This window comes from Hemiscyllium ocellatum, chromosome 13 (genome assembly GCF_020745735.1).
Source record: "Hemiscyllium ocellatum isolate sHemOce1 chromosome 13, sHemOce1.pat.X.cur, whole genome shotgun sequence".
Classification (NCBI taxonomy): domain Eukaryota; kingdom Metazoa; phylum Chordata; class Chondrichthyes; order Orectolobiformes; family Hemiscylliidae; genus Hemiscyllium; species Hemiscyllium ocellatum.
The window spans coordinates 77,674,382-77,692,022 of NC_083413.1; the positions used below are offsets into that span (position 1 = coordinate 77,674,382).

The 17,641-nt window shown below is 45.7% G+C and overlaps 1 protein-coding gene across 1 annotated transcript in view; it reads right to left on the reverse strand.

The window, feature by feature from the left end:
* ankmy1 (ankyrin repeat and MYND domain containing 1) overlaps nucleotides 1–12,672 on the reverse strand; it is a 95,306-nt gene extending 82,634 nt beyond the window's left edge. Inside the window, exons 1-2 of the mRNA XM_060833954.1 lie at nucleotides 12,421–12,672; nucleotides 6,441–6,587 (exon numbers count right to left, since the gene is read on the reverse strand). Coding sequence (XP_060689937.1) covers nucleotides 6,441–6,587; nucleotides 12,421–12,672 — 399 coding nt within the window. The remainder of the gene's footprint in view (nucleotides 1–6,440; nucleotides 6,588–12,420) is intronic.
* Between the last annotated feature and the right edge of the window lie 4,969 nt (nucleotides 12,673–17,641).

Sequence of the window (17,641 nt, forward strand, 5' to 3'; positions counted from 1 at the left end):
TATAGGGAATGCAGGATGACTAGAGAAATTGAGGGTTTGGTTAAGAAAAGGAAGGAAACATATGTCAGGTATAGAAAGGATAGATCGAGTGAATCCTTAGAAGAGTATAAAGGCAGTAGGAGTATACTTAAGAGGGAAATCAGGAGGGCAAAAAGGGGACATGAGATACTTTTGGCAAATAGGGTTAAGGAGAATCCAAAGGGATTTTACAAATATATTAAGGACAAAAGGGTAACTGGGGAGAGAATAGGGCCCCTCAAAGATCAGCAAGGCGGCCATTGTGTGGTGTTTCAGGAGATGAAGGAGATACTAAACGAGTATTTTGCATCAGTGTTTACTGTGGAGAAAGACATGGAAGATATAGAATGTAGGAAATAGATGGTGATATCTTGAAAAATGTCCATATTACAGAGGAGGAAGTGCTGGATGTGTTGAAATGCATAAAGGTGGATAAATCTACATGATCTGATCAGGTGTACCCTGAAAATCTATGGGAAGCTAGGGATGTGTTTGCTGGGCCGCTTGCTGAGATATTTGTTTCATTGATAGTCACATGTGAGGTGCCTGAAGACTGGAGGTTGGCTAATGTGATGCCACTGTTTAAGAAAGGTGATAAGGACAAGCCAGGGAATTATAGACCAGTGAGCCTGACGTTGGTGGTAGGCAAGTTCATTTTAGATTCCCTACAGTGTGGAAACAGGCCCTTCAGCCCAACAAGTCCACTCCAACCCTCTGAACAGCAACCCACCCAGACCTATTCCCTTACATATACCGCTGCACCTAATCCTATGGACAATTTAGCATGGTCAATTCACCCAACCTGCACATCTTTGGACTGTGGGCGGAAACCGGAACACCCGAAGGAAACCCACACAGACACGGGGAGAATGTGCAAACTTCCCACAGACAGCTGCCTGAGATGGGAATTGAACCCGGGTCCTTGGTGCTGTGAGGCAGCAGTGCTAACCACTGAGCCACTGTGACACCCCAAAGTTGTTGGAGGGAATCCTGAGGAACAGAATTTTCATGTACTTGGAAAGGTAAGGACTGACTAGGGATAGTCAACATGGCTTTGTGCATGGGAAATCATGTCTCACAAACTTGATTGAGTTTTTTTGAAGAAGTAACAAAGAGGATTGATGAGGGCAGAGCAGTGGACGTGATCGATATGGACTTCAGTAAGGCGTTTGACAAGGTTCCCCATGGAAGACTCGTTAACAAGGCTAGACCTCATGGAATACAGGGAGAACTAGGTATTTGGATACAGAACTGGCTCAAAGGTAGAAGACAGAGGGTGGTGACGATGGGTTGTTTTTGAGACTGGAGGCCTGTGACCAATGGAGTGCCACAAGGATCGATGCTGGGTCCACTACTTTTCAGCATTATCTATAAATGATTTAGATGTGAGTATAAGAGGTACAGTTAGTAAGTTTGCAGATGACACCAAAATTGCAAGTGTAGTGGACAGCGAAGAAGGTTACAACGGGATATTGATCAGATGGGCCAATGGGCTGAGGAGTGGCAGATGGAGTTTAATTTAGGTAAGTGTGAGGTGCTGCATTTTGGGAAAGCAAATCTTATCAAGATTTATACACTTAATGGTAACATCCTAGGGACTGTTGCTGAACAAAGGGATCTAGGAGTGTAGGTTCATAGCTCCTTGAAAGCGGAGTCAAAGGTAGATAGGATAGTGAAGAAGGCGTTTGGTATGCTTTCCTTTATTGGTCAGAGCATTGAGTACAGGAGTTGGGAGTTCATGTTGCAGGTGTACAGGACATTGGTTAGGCCACTGTTGGAATATTGTGTGCAATTCGGGTCTCCTTCCTATCGGAAAGATGTTGTGAAACTTGAAACGGTTCAGAAAAGATTTACAAGGATGTTGCCAGGGTTGGAGGATTTGAGCTATGGGGAGAGGCTGAACAGGTTGGGGCTGTTTTCCCTGGAGTGTTGGAGGCTGAGGGGTGATTTTATAGAGATTGGGTGGAGGAGTCCAGAACGAGAGGGCATAGATTTAGGGTAAGAGGGAAAAGATATAAAAGAGACCGAAGGATGCAACCTTTTCATGCAGAGAGTGGTACGTGTATGGAATGAGCTACCAGAGGAAGTGGTGGAGGCTGGTACAGTTGCAACATTTAAAAGACATCTGGCCAGGTATATGAATAGGAAGGGTTTAGAGTTAGAGAGATATGGGCCTAGTGCTGGCAAATGGGACTAGAATATTTAGTTGGGATATCTGGTCGCCACGGATGAGTTGGACAGAAGGTATGTTTCTGTGCTTTACATCTCTATGACTCTATGACTCTAAGATTGGCATCTGTGATGCTGGGGAACTCTGGAGGAGGACGAGATGGACCATCCCCTTGGCTCTACTGGCTGAAAATGGATCCAAATATTTTAGCCTTGTCCCTTACATCAATGTGCTACCCCCACCCTGCCACTTCACCAATACATCATTGGGTATAGGGATAATCACAGAGCTGTGACCTGATTGCTAATTGTCCACTACCATTCCTAACTGAATGCAGCAAGAACAGAGAGCTTAGATCTGATCTACTGGTTGTAGAATCACTTAGGTCTGTCAATCATTTGCTGCTTATTCTGTTTGGTACACGAGTAGAGTCATAGAGTCTTAAAGATGCACAGCATGGAAACAGGCCCTTCAGTCCAACCTGTCCATGCCAACCAGATATCCCAACCCAATCTATTCCCACCTGCCTGCACCTGGCCCTTATCCCTCCAAACTCTTCCTATTCATATGCCCATCAAAATGCCTCTAAAATGTTGCAATTGTACCAGCTCCACCACATCCTCTGGCAGCTCATTCCATTCACGTACCACCCTCTGTGTGAAAAAGTTGTCACTTTGGTCTCTTTTATATCTTTCCCCTCTCACCCTAAACCTATGCCCTCTAGTTCTGGACTCCCCGAACCCAGGGAAAAGACTTTGTCTATTTATCCTATCCATGCCCCTCATAATTTTGTAAAGCTCTGTAAGGTCACCCCTTAGCCTCTGACACTCCAAGGAAAACAGCCCTAGCCTGTTCAGCCTCTCCCTATAGCTCAAATCCTCCAACCCTGGCAACATCCTTAGAAATCTTTTCTGAACCCTTTCAAGTTTCACAACATCTTTCCGATAGGAAGGAGACCAGAATTGCATGCAATATTCCAACAGTGGCCTAACTAATGTCCTGTACAGCCGCAACATGACCTCCCAACTCCTGTACTCAATACTCTGACCAATAAAGGAAAGCATACCAAACGCCTTCTTCACTATCCTATCTACCTGCGACTCTACTTTCAAGGAGCTATGAACTGTACTCCAAGGTCTCTTTGTTCAGCAACACTCCCTAGGACCTTACCATTAAGTGTATAAGTCCTGCTAAGATTTGCTTTCCCAAAATGCAGCACCTCACATTTATCTGAATTAAACTCCATTTCCAATTCTCAGCCCATTGGCCCATCTGGTCCAGATCCTGTTACAATCTGAGGTAACCCTCTTTGCTGTCCACTACACCTCCAATTTTGGTGTCATCTGCAAACTTACTAATCGCATCTTTTATGCTCACATCCAAATCATTTATGTAAATGACAAAAAGTAGAGGAAGTCTTGTATTGGGTTGACACTTCCATTTTTGGGTTAGGATGCTCCTGGCATCCCCTTCTGCTCTCTTTAATGAACCCTGACTGATCCTCTGGTGTGGTAGTAAGGGTGGGGCAGTCGATAGGCCAAGCCATGATGTTGTAAATTCTGGTTGAACACAATGCTGCTATTAATGGCCCTCCACAGTGCCTCATGGATGTCCAGTCTTGAGTTGCTTTATCTATACAAAGTCTATCTCATTCAACACAGTGACTGTGCCAAAGAAAATTAAGGAAAGTATCTTTAAAATAAAGATGGCACTTTGCCTCCATAAGGACTGTGCAGTGGTCACTTCCACTATCACAGACAAATGCATTTCCAGCCAGCTGATTGGTGAAGATGAAGTCAAAGATATATTTCCTGCTTGTTGACTCTCTCACGTCCAGCCGCAGACCCAGCCTAGCAGCTGTGCCCTATGACCAGTTCAATCAATAGTGCTGCTGCCAAGCCGTTCTTGGTGATGGACAGTGAAGATCCCCACTCAGCATATGTTTTGTGTCTGTTGTCACCTTCGAAGGAGTGTTGTTCAACATGGAGAAGTACCGATTCCTTAGCTGAGGGAGGGGGTTTGTTTGTCAGTGCTAACTAGCGGGAAAGTTCCTTGCGCATGTTTGACCTGATGCAGTGAGATTTCATGGGCTACAGAGTGAATGTTCAGGACACCCAGGGCAACTCCCTCCTGACTGTGTATCACTTTGACACCACCTCTGCTGGGCCCGTCCTGTCGATGGGAAAGAAAGTATCCAAGGATGGAGATGATGGTGGCTGGGACATTGTCTGTCTGGTACGATTCCGTTAAGTATGACTATATCACATGGCTACTTCACTAGACTATGTGACAGTGCTCCCAATTTTATTTCACAGGGCCCCAGATGTTATTAAGGACATTAAGGCTGGGTTTTCTGGTGCCTAGGTTGAAGCTAGATAGTTTGTCCAGATTTATTCCTAACTTAAGGATTTGTTGCAACTTTGATACAACCAATAGGTGTGTCATGCTGTTACACAGGGCACATAAGCGTTTCAGTCAATGTTATAGAGTCAATGGCTAGACCAATTAAGGACAGCAGATGTTTTTCTGTAATGGTCACTAATGAACCAGATTGGTTTGCATGGCATGGCCACAATTATCAATGGTTCTTCATTATCAAATTCAAATTTCACCATTGGCCATGGTCAGATTCAAAACTGTTATGTTCAAATCTCTATAGCTTTGCCTGTGGGTCTGGAACACTCATTTAGTGACAATATCATTATGTCATCACGACTCCGAATTCATTATTGCCCTTTATCTCTCTTCAATCTGAACAGCTCACATTGCAAAGAATGAAGCAGATACATCATATTATGGGATTGCTGTAGAAGTTGTGCTGTTCAGTGGTTCAATTGACCTGTTACCTTTTGTGAGTCAGTTTACTATTGGTGCTCTCTCTACTTGATTGGTTAAGTCTGGATGTGGATTCTGAAATAAAGTAAGCAAACTGTACAATGAGCTGAAAGCAGCTTAGAAGCATGAAGCAGACATCAAAAATCCTGTGAATAAAACATGTAGCACACACACTCAGACACTAATGTCCCCTCTGCGTAAGTTTGAGAAATACAACAGACTTTTGATTCTCTCTCTCACTTCTCCAGCACCATGCTGCTGGTAGGCCTGCAATATCTTTAGAGATTGGAAAAGTGGCAGGGCCCCCATCATGTTCCAATGTATTCAGCTAATGGGCAAGGTCCACTGCCAACATTGCCAGTTTGGAAACTCTTTCCTGTCTTCATCATTTACTTTGGCCCTTTTCTTTTTAACTATCTGAACTATTCACTTTGTCCATCACCAGAGTACGATGTCTTACTCGCAGAATGCAATATAGCAACACACCAAGGCTTACTTGCAATACCTCCCAAACCTGTGACCTCCACCACCTAAAAGGACAAGGGCAGCATTTTCTCTCTTAGCCACATCGTATTCTGACTTGGAAACATAAGTCTGTCATTTATCAAACACAAAGATGCTGGAGAAACTCGACAGGTCTGACTGTATCTGTGTAGAAAGAAACAGTTAATTGTTCAAGTTCATTAAGGCTCTTCAGACATGCTGAGTTTCTCCAGCATTCTTTGTGTTCATTTCAGAATTCCAGTTTCTTGAAGCATTTTACTGTCCTTTCTCATTACGTTGTCAAAATAGAGCCAAAGAGTCACCTTGGAGCTTCCTATTTAATGATAGTGTGGGAGCAACTTCACCACATGTTTAAGGGTAATGAGGGATGGCAATCAATACAGGCCTTGCTTGCAATTACCATATCCAGTGAATGTTGAGAATCCACTGCCAACTTTGCAACAAATCGCAGTGGCTCAGTGGTAAGCATTGCTGCCTCACAGCACTAGGGACACAGGTTCAATTCCACTCTTGTATGACTGTCTGTGTGGAACTTGTACATTCTCTCGGTGTCAGCATGAGTTTTCTCCCAGATGTGCAGGTTCGAACCATAGAAAATAGGTACAGGAGTAGGCCCTTTGAGCCTATGCCACCATCCAATACAATCATGGCTGATAATGCAATCTTAATATCCTATTCCTACCCTCTGCCTTTAGCCACAAGGTGGATTGGCGACGCTAAATTGCCTGGCATGTCTAGGGATGTGCAGGCTAAGTGGTTGAGCCATGGGAAATGCAGGGTTGGGGTGGGTCTAGGTGAGATGTTCTTTGGAGGGGTTGTGTGGACTCAAGCAGCTGAATGGCCTGCTCCCACAATGCAGGGATTCGAAGTAAAATATTTCAAGCTTCCTTTTTCTCTGAATATATGGAAGTACCTGGAATATAGCACCATCCTTCATTTCTAAGGTCCCATATCCATCTTTTCGATCCAGGTAAAACATTCCTGTGAATTTATTCCCGTCTGGCCAGACGTAGATCCCATGTCCATGACGGTGATCCTTGTAGAAGCTCCCAACATAATACTGTAATAATAAAGCACAAAGATTCCTGGATCACTGGATTTGTCTCTGGCGAAGGTGAGACCTGTACAAGTCTGATGGGTTGTGCCTAAATTGGAACAAGACCAACATCCTTGTGGGAAGGTTTTCTGGTGCAGTTGGTCAACGTGACAGGAAGATAGATATGGAGCGAAAATACAGAAGGAAGTGATATACAGACAAGTTTAGAATAAAAAGGGGTGGCACAATGGAGAGGCAGTCTGGTGGCTCAGTGGTTAGCACTGCTGCCTCCCAGTGCCAGAACCCGGGTTCAATTCCAGCCTTGGGTGACTGTCTCTGTGGGGTTTGTACGCTCTCTCCCTGTGTCTGTGTGGGTGTGCTCTGGTTTCCTCCCACAATCCAAAGACGTGCATGTCAGGTAAACTGGCCATGCAGGAAACACACCTTTATGATGTAGAGCATCTGAAACTGCAACTGAATGGGTATGACTAGGTTTATTTCTCACCTTTCAATACTAGGAGTAGGGGAGAGGCCATACTTGTTAGGAATCTTCCATTTCAGTTGCTACAGTGCATTGAAGATGCACATGGGAGATTTGTAATCCTTAAAGCTTTGATAAATGGGGAAGATAAATGTTTATTGTCCTCCGGCCCAACCACTCAAGTTCTTGATTAATGCATGTGGTAGACTGGTTAACCTTGCATTTCAGCATACTATCGTGGTGGTGGTGATGGTGGGGGGGGGGATTAATTGTCTAATAGACCCTACGGTGGACAGATTGCCAAAAGCCGCCCCCCCCCCCCATATCTTCTTCACAATCTAAGCAGTTAAGGGATTTGTGTGTTGAACTAGGATTGGTAGATGTTTGGAGGCACCTTCATCACATTGGCAGGGATTTTACGTTTTTCTCGAATCCGCACAAATACCATATCAGGACTGATCTCTTTTTGACTCCCCAGTGCATTGAGCTCAGTGGTGTCATGTACAATTGGCAAAATCATTATTTCTGATCACGCTCCAGTGTATTTAATGGTCAAGTGTAACGATACTGTGGTAGGATCGAGGCACTGGCGACTGGATCCCTTCATCCTTAAGGATAACAACTTTACTGAATTCTTTTCTACTGAGTTCAGGGCAGTTTAAGACTCAGCCAGTAATCCATCCATTCTCTGGGAAACTGCTAAAAAGTCTATGTTACAGGGTTAGTTATTTCCAGTAAGAAATGGCAGAAGGGTGAGCAGCAGTGCTTGCTTGAGACACCTCTGAAAGGCATACTTTGACAGGCCCTCGCTGATTAAACTGCAGAGGTTCACAGCGCTTCAATCCACACTGAACTCCATGCTCACACAGACAGCTAAGAGGGAGCCTACATTTGCAAACCAAAGGCTGCTTGAGTATGGTGACAAGCCGGGCAAGTACTTAGCGTACCTCACCAGGAAAAGGAGTGCTCGCCAAGCCATTACCTCGATCAGGGAAGATACTAGAAGTTTAACCCTTGAATCTAAAAGGATTAACGCAGACATTTTACTCCAAACTATACCAGTCTGAAAGTTGAGAGGTTGGGTGGGTTAGGATGGAGTTTTTTTTTAAGAATTTGGACCTCCTGGGAGTGAACCCTGAGCAAGAGTGTCTCCTTAATGTCCCGTTGTCAGTGCAAGACACAGTGCAGGAGACTGTGATGCTGCTTCATTGTGGAAAGGCACCTGGTCCTGATGGACTTCCCAGTGAGTTTTATAGGGAATTTATAAATGTACTGTCAGGACTGATGCTCAGTATGTTTAACGATTCACATAGTCATGGCCTCCTCCCACCATCTTTAAGAGAAGCAAACATATCTCTTATCCTTAAAAAAGGGAAGGCCCCAGAGGACTGTGTTTCCTATAGGCCCATCTCACTCCTGAATGTCGATTTCAAAATCCTCTCTAAGACTCTCGCACTAAGACTAGAAACTGTGCTGCCCTCCGTCATTAAGGAGGCTCAGATGGGTTTTATAAAAGGTCGCCGATCGTCAAATAAGGTCAGGAGGTTACTTAATATAATCCAAGCATGTCAACAACAATTGGTACAGGGATTAGTGATCTCTTTAGATGCAGAGAAGACATTCGACCGGTCGAGTGGCCATATCTTTTTGATATTTTACAGTGCTTTGGCTTGGGTGAGGCCTTCATCAGATGGGTAAAAGTTTTGGATAGTGACCCTCTTGCTGTCATCATCACCAATGGTGCACTGTCAAGCAAGTTCAATATCCTTAGGAGCAGTTGACAGGGCTGTCCCTTATCACCATTGCTTTTCACATTGGTGATTGAATTGCTGGAGGAGACAATACGTAAGGATCCCAATATATCTGCTCCAGAACTGGGGACAAAGTCACATAACTGTATGCAGATGACATTTTTATCAAAGCCAACAGTTTCAGTGCCTCAAATGATACAATGCATTAAGCCATTTGGTGGCTTTTTGGGTTACAAGATCAACTTTACAAAATCAGAGGTCATGCCTGTGGGTGGTCTCCCGAAAATGCCTGGTCCTGAGGATGAATGTTGATTTCCCTTTAGATGGTTGCAGGAGGGCTTTCTCTACTTAGGTATATTCATTACTCCCGTCTTTGATCGGTTATTTAAAACCAATTTTGCCCATTTATTCGACAGAACCAAAGAAGGCCTCCGAAGATGGGAGGCGCTTCTGATCTCTTGGTTAGGTCGGATAGCCCCTCATTAAAATGAACATTCTGCCCCGTCTGCTTGGCAAATGTTCCTCTGCTTTTTACTAAGCAAACCTTTAGAAGACTGAATGGCTGGTTCAGTTCCTTTATCGGGTTTCACAAGTGACCCCTTATTAATCTGACTAAAGTGTAGCTACCCCGCAGACTGGGAGGAGTGGACCTCCCACAGATCAAAAACTATCAACTAGGCTTGTTGCTACCTTACATGAATGATTGGGCCTGGGGGAGGACCCTCACTCATTTTAGTTGGACATTGAAGCATCTGAGGCAAGATGCCCCCTTACTAGCTTGCTGTTCTTGGACAAAATGAAGACAGTTAAGTAATATTGTCATAGTTATTAATACTGTCAAGGCGTAGAGGGCAATGCATCAGAATGAGGGCAAATTGCCAAAACATTATTTTTCACACCCATAGTTGGTATGCCGGGTTTTCAGCTGGGGATGATAGACTCAGGGTTTAAACTATGAGCAGCTAGGGTGTATCTTCCCTGGGTGACTTATTCGAGGAGGATATACTGATGTCTTTCGACCAGTTGGCTTGGAAATACAAGTAGCCCAGTAGGAACCTCTTCCATTTTTTTTCAAATTACAAATTTCACACGAAAAGAGACCACACTTCTAGCTGATGTTTATAGATCTGACACAGAGAAGAGGGTGCCGAGAACACACTTTCTCTCAGTAATGTCTATCATCTATTGGGAGAGGGTCCCTCGGACAATACCAAACGGCTCTGTAAGGTATGGGAGAGGGAGCTGGGCATTGAGATCTCTTCTGCAGTATGGGAGGATATCTGGGAAAATGCAAGAAGGATCTTCATTTGCAACAGGACCCAGGCCTTGCAATTGAACATCCTCTAGGAGAAAGTGATTCCTGATGAAGGGCTTATGCCTGAAATGTTGATTTGCCTGCTCCTCGGATGCTGCCTGACCTGCTGTGTTTTTCCACACTGCACTCTCAAAATTGAAAATTCTCCATAGGGTCCACTTGGCTCTAGACCAACTATCAAAATTTAAAGTGGGAATATTTGCAATGTGTCCTAAATGCAAAGTGAGTATGGGTCACTCAGTCATTGTCTCTGGTCTTGCCACAGACTGTGGGCATACTGGAGCACTGTGGTAGGTGAAATAGAGAGGGTCTTGGGGACAGAGGTGGAGATGGACCCGGTATCCCTTCTTGTTGACCTTGATAGTCCACTTCCATTAGACACGCACAAAAAAAAGGCTTTTCAGTATCCTCACTTTTTGTGCGAGAAAGAACATTTTGTTGGGTTGGGTGTCTGCAAACCCACCAGGGCTGTTGGGTTTAAGTTAGACATGAACATATCCCGTTGGACTTTCTTACAAGTATGGTGTGCCACAAAACTGAGAATATTTATAAGATGTGACAGCCCTTTTTAGACGATTTGGGTACAGATGTGTCTGCCATAGTAATAAGGACTTTTACATAGCCATGACAATTCTGTTTAATGAATCTGGTATCCAGAGAGGAGGAACTACAAACATATGAATATGTATAAATTTATGCACTCGATGCTCGAGAGCGATTACCTTGATTCGCTGTGCTGTATCCTTATTATAACTGTCATGATTTATTAGGTTAAAAATCACACAACACCAGGTTATAGTCCAACAGGTTTAATTGGAAGCACACTAGCTTTCGGAGCAACGCTCCTTCATCAGGTGATAATCACCTGATGAAAGAGCATCGCTCCGAAAGCTAGTGTGCTTCCAATTAAATCTGTTGGACTATAACCTGGTGTTGTGCGATTTTTAACTTTGTACACCCCAGTCCAACACCGGCATCTCCTAATCATGATTTATTAGTTAATTGTTAGCTATTAGTTATTATTTATTTATGTAATTAGTGGGTTTCTTTGTATTGTTTTGAATTGTTTAGCTTAGTTTTTGTTTTAGTATCCAAGAAATGCTCTCTTTTTCAATAAAAATATATTTTTTAAAAAAGTAAAAGTACAAAAAAATGAGATATGACTACATTGCTCCGGGATTTAGGAAAAGTATAGAATCCTTACAGTGGGGAAGCAGGCCACACTGAATCTTAAAATCCAACCGTGTGGAATCAGAATGTGTAAACTCCATACATACCATCACCTGAGGATGGAATTGAACCTGAGTCACCTGCACTGTGAGGCAGTAGGGCTAACCACCAAGCCACCAAACCAGCAGGAAGTGATAAACTTAATTTGAAATCAGAAGTAGCTGTATTTGAAAGCCAAAATTATCTGATTTCAGAAAAGCAGTTGGTTCCAAGGTTTCCAGAAATACACTGCCTGACCCCATATGACATTAGTTCAGCTGGTTCTGGTCGCCACACGACAGGAAGGATGTGATTGCACGAGAGAGGGTGTGCAAGAGATTCACCAGGATGCTGCCTGGACTGGAGTGATTCAGCTATGAAGAGAGGCTGGATAGGCTGGGGTTTGTTTTACTCAGACTAGAGAAGACTGAGGGATGATCTGATTGAGGTGCAGAATTCCGAGGGTCATGGACAAGATTTAAGGACACTGACAGGCACATTTGAGACACCATAGCATACAAGATTACCAACCAAGTATTGGCAAATGGGGGGGGGGGGGGGGAGTAGATGGATATGAGATGACCAGCAGTGGGCAAATTTCCATGTTGTAAAAGCTGTAAGAATTCTGTGGTTCAAAGTGTGATTAATGGACACATGGCTGCCCCGCTTTTGAGCATTTTCACATGACACATACGTTGTCAGGCTTCTTTCCATCAGGTTCTTATTAAATAGCTCGCCTCATTCCATTTCCTATCGATTTAACAAAACCGTGCCCTTCGAGGTTTATCTGCCCCTCCTCCTCCACGGTTCAAGGGGGACACGCACATTTCTGCAGCGTCCCTCTTTCAAGAGCCGTAAAACAAGAAAACAAAACGATGATTCCAGGGTGGGTCAGGGTACCTGCAGCTGCAGAGTCCTGGATGAAGTGGCCCAGAGATTGGGAGGAGTGGAGCTGTTTGGTTCCCTCACTTCCTGGGGATGGGAGGGCAATTGTTAAGAGGCAGAAAACTCTCGGCTTGATGGCTCCCAAGCGGGGAATGCACGGAGACAAAGTTGCTGGGGTCCGGGGATGGACTCTGACCTTTCCTGCCGCTGACCTACCTCGCCGCTGGCCCACTGGAAGATCCCGTGTCCGTGCTTCAGGCTTCCCTCGAACTGCCCCTCGTACCTCCAGCCGTTCGGCCACTCCTGAAGCCCCACGTCCACCAGGGAGGGCATCACCGAGACGCTGGGCGCAGGGCTGGGCTGCATCGGTTCAGGGGAGTCCAGGGACTCCCAGGGCTGCTGCTGCTGCTCCGGGCTGAGGGGCTCCTGGGTGGGCAGCCCAGGGCTGGGGCTACCCGGGGAGCTCATGGTTTTGGGGAGAGGGAGGGAGGGAGGAGAGCTGGCCACTCACTCAGTCAGTCACCCACCCAGTCACTCAGGGAGTGAGGCAGCAGCCCGGAAATAAACAAACCCCCCGTCACCCGGGCAACCGCTTGGATACAGTCTGGGACAGAGAGCGCGTGCAGCGGGGCGGGGGGAGCCAGCACTCCGGGATTGCTGCTTTATACCGGGAATGTTCCTACACCCCAGGAGTACTGCCACATCCCGGGAATGCAACCATACCCCCGGGAGTATTGTTATATGTCAGGAATGCAACCATACCCCCGGGAGTATTGCTATATCCCGGGAATGCAACCATACCCCTGGGAGTATTGCCATATCCCGGGAATGCAACCATACCCTCGGGAGTATTGCTATATCTCAGGAATGCAACCATACCCCCGGGAATATTGCCATATCCCGGGAATGCAACCATACCCTCGGGAGTATTGCTATATCTCAGGAATGCAACCATACCCCCGGGAATATTGCCATATCCCGGGAATGCAACCATACCCTCGGGAGTATTGCTATATCTCAGGAATGCAACCATACCCCCGGGAGTATTGTTATATCCCAGAAATGCAACCATACCCCCGGGGGTATTGCTATATCCCGGGAATGCAACCATACCATGGGAGTATTGCCATATCCCAGGAATGCAACCAGACCCCCAGGAGTATTGCCATATCCCACGCATGCAACCATATCCACTGGGAGTATTGCTATAACCCGGAATGCAACCATACCCCTGGGAATATTGTTATATCCTGGGAATGCTAAGATACCCCTGGGATGCTATTGGATACCAGGAGTGCTACTATATCTTAGGAATGCTGCTTATACCTGGGAATGCTGCTGTATCCAGAGGATCCTGTTAAATCCTAGGAATGCTGCCCAACCCCAGGGAAATGACTACACGCCGGGAATACTTCTTTCTCCCAGGAATGCTACTATATCCCGGGAAGGCTGCTAAATCCCAGGAATTCTGCTATGCCCTGAGAATATTGCTATATCCCCAGAATGCTGTTATGCCCTAGCAGTGCTGCTACCCCAGGATTACAGCTATATCACAGGAAGGCTGCTTCCATGGGTTTACAACTATATCATTGGGATGCTGCTTCCCGGATTACAGCTCTATTTTGGAAAAGCTGCTCCCCAAGAATGCTGCTCTAAGCCAGGAATGCTGTTTTCCGAGGATTGTAGCTGTGTCCTGCAAATGCTGCTCCAGCATGTTTATATCCAGGGATTGCAGCTGGGAATGCTGCATTCTTGGGGATTTCTGCCAGATCCTGGGATTGCAGTTATACCTCCAAGATTACAGCTGTATATCCCAGGATTACAGAGGACAGGCATAAGAATTAAACCTTCAGGAGAAAAGCTATGAACTGCACTGGTAAAAGGTGCCTGTTCTTATTTTAGAGGGAAGGTAAACTTGTCATTCAAAGGAAAGAGAAATAATGATGAACTGGTATTAACTGGTTTAAATGCTCAACATGAATACTGGACATTCTTGCCCCATGACTGAGTGGACCGCGTGTGGTATCATTCCATTGATGATGCGTTTCCCAGCTGTGCTCAAACCTTTTGCAACTGGAAAGGCCTGTGTCTGTGTTCTGCCCTCTGAAACCAAACAGACCTTGCACAATTTATGCCTCAGGTTCATGTTCCATTTAAGAAGAGACTCCAGCCTTGTATTGAAACCAGTTGTGATGCTTCTTAAACCCTCCATCTTCAGGCCTGGCGTAGGAAAGCTGTTCAGTACCTTCTTTGTCAACTGGAACAAATATTTCTTCAAAATTATTGATTTATACTGCTGAAAATAATTGAAGTAAGGAAATGGCCAATCCAAACCAACATCCGCGAATCCATAAAATAGTTCCCTCGGGATTGATATCACTCAGTACATTACATGAAGTTCAGTAGGACAGATTGATCCGTGGATGTCAACTTTGCCAAGAAAATATAATTTCGACTCAGACTGATTCCTTAAGTGGAGGCAAAGATTGAAATCCATCCGAATGTCAACCAGAAGTCAGGGAGTTTCAAAATGTTAATTTTGTTTCTCTCTCTCCACAGATGCCGCTGAGCTCTCTGTGTTAATGCCCAACAGATCCTTCTTCAGCACAACTAAGATGAAGAGGAGACCAGTTAGCATGAGGTACTGTGGATTGATGTTTGAAGAATGACCCAACCACACCTTGGTGGTCACACTGAAGTGCATCTTATATCATCTCTGGGAACTGAAAAAACATCAGGTCAATTGGACAGAGCTGTAATACCCTTCTTGTGCAATGAGGTACTTGACAATAAAGTATTAGTTTGTTATGAAAGTAACAGATTATAGAAGTTTGTGGATTCAGTTGCAGCCCTGAGGGTGTGCAGCACTGTCAAAAGTGGTAGCTTTCAAGTGAGATGTTAAACCAAGTCCATCCCTCCCTTCCAGATCGACAGATAAAATCTTGGCAAGTTATCAGGGGATTCTGACCAATTTTGGAACAAAATCAGTATCACAGATCACCCAGCCCTTATCATGTTCTTTTTAATAGGAGTTAACTCTGCAGAAATTGGTTTTTACATTTTTTTTAGATTAGATTACTTACAGTGTGGAAATAGGCCCTTCGGCCCAACAAGCCCACACCGACCCGCCGAAGCGCAACCCACCCATACCCCTACATTTACCCCTTACCTAACACTACGGGCAATTTAGCATGGCCAATTCACCTGACCCACACATTTTTGGACTGTGGGAGGAAACCGGAGCACCCGGAGGAAACCCACGCAGACACGGGGAGAACGTGCAAACTCCACACAGTCAGTCGCCTGAGTCGGGAATTGAACCCAGGTCTCAGGCGCTGTGAGGCAGCAGTGCTAACCACTGTGCCACCGTGCCGCCCACTAAAGAGTAAACCCCCTCCCCCCCAGATATATTTCCCATCTCGACTCCATCTCTGCTACTGCACTTCCTCTCACCAAGTCTCTTGCAACATCTCCCAACATTTACTCTCACACCTCAGCCTTCCATGCAATTAAACCCTGCATGCCCAACATTCTCCCTCCTCAGTCTCTCAGAGCAGCTCTCAACCATTCCCCACAGGTGCCAGAATGAGCAGACACACTACCCATTATAATTTCACTCGTTCACTGCCTTTTGCAGAAGACAACAGCCCATCACAGTGATGGAGATGGTCCTCACTCTGTTTGAGCAGAGGACCAGGACTGATCCTGCAGTGATCTTAAGACATCCATGACCCACCAGATGAGTAAGTGCCATTTGCCTGCCATTGGCAATCTGCCTTTAACCTCCCTATCACTCTCAAACATTGCAAACCACTTGCTGTGACACTCCCTCTTTGTCTTGAAGGTTCATAGAATCAGAGAATCTCTAAAGTGCAGAAAGAGATCTTTTGGCCCATCAGTACTTCACCAAACCTCATAGAGCGTCCTATCCAGATCCAACCCCTTCCTCTGCATTCCCCCATAGCTAACCCACCTAGTCTGCATATCTCTAGATACAGGAGCAATTTAGCATGGCCAACCCACCTAACCTGTGGGAGGAAACTAGAGCACCAGGCAGAAACCCACGTAGACACGTGAAGAATGTGCAAACTTCACACAGACAGACACCCAAGGCTGGAATCACACTTGAGTCCCTGGCGCTGTGAGGCAGCATGCTAACCATTGAGCCACCATGCCACCCAACTATAAAAGCCTCAAGCATGCCTCAATCCTAACCTTGAGCCCTGCAGAGAAATGCCCAGCACCTCCAGATGTCCCATTCTTAACCTTTGAGGATAAGGATACCAACAACTCAGAGGAAACACTGGCAAGACTGCCTCCTGCAACGTCCAACCAGATACCTGGGTGGGGGACCATTATTATGGAGAGTGAGGGGCTACAGTCTGGTAAGCAATGGTGATCTGTATCTCTCACAGCAGCAGCTATGCAGGTTGCTAGCATTTAAAGGGTTGTAGGAGACTAGGCAGCTACTCAGATCAGGCAGGGAAATGCCCTGTGGTTTGAGTGATCAGGAACTTTGTAACTGTATCGGGCCTGATGAGTTTGTGGAACACAGTGGCCGTCATCGCCCAGAAGCTGCAGCGGTGCCAAGAGTTGACTGATGGTGTGGCTACCTCCATTGACAGGTTGCCATGGAGACCCAAGTCCGACGCTGTCAGGGGCTCCTGGTAATGCACACACACTTACTCTCCATTGCCTCACCCATTGGTTCCCGGGACTCTGGGCCTGGTGACAAGGGCGCAGGGCAGGTTGTCCCTAGTCTGCCTGCCCTGTTCTCACGAGGAGACAGAACGGTCTCAGAGGCCAGAGGAGGAACCACCAGATCTCTCTGCATTTTCCACTCAGGACACAGGAGAGTGGGGTCCTGGTCCTCCACCTCCACACTGCCTGCCCCCTTAAAGTTCACTCTGAGGAGGGTCAACCTACCTCTAGCGAGAAGACCCTCAGCAGGTTTGGCCTGTCCAGATACGACCGCCTTGGTGTCACCCTTTCACACCTACATTAAAGAAAGCTTCTATTGGAAACAGAAGCGGAGGGAGTGCACTTAGACTCAGTGGGATGGAGATAATGAAAAAAACATATTGAAGGTGCTTTGGTGTAAAAGGCTACCTTGTTATTTCAGACTTTGTGCACAAATGTTGACTTTAACTTGCACACATCAGCTTTTGAGTCTCTCTGTCCAGACAGGAGAAAGTGAGGACTGCAGATGCTGGAGGTCAGAGCTGAAAATGTGTTGCTGGAAAAGCGCAGCAGGTCAGGCAGCATCCAAAGAGCAAGAGAATCGACGTTTTGGGCATAAGCCCTTCGCTTATTCATGGCTGTACAGAGGCTTCATGGATTGAGCTCTGCACTGAGAGCTTACCATATATGTTACAAGCAGGGGAATAATGTGCACATATGCTAAGGTACCCTGCCTACTCCTTTGGCACTTTTGGAC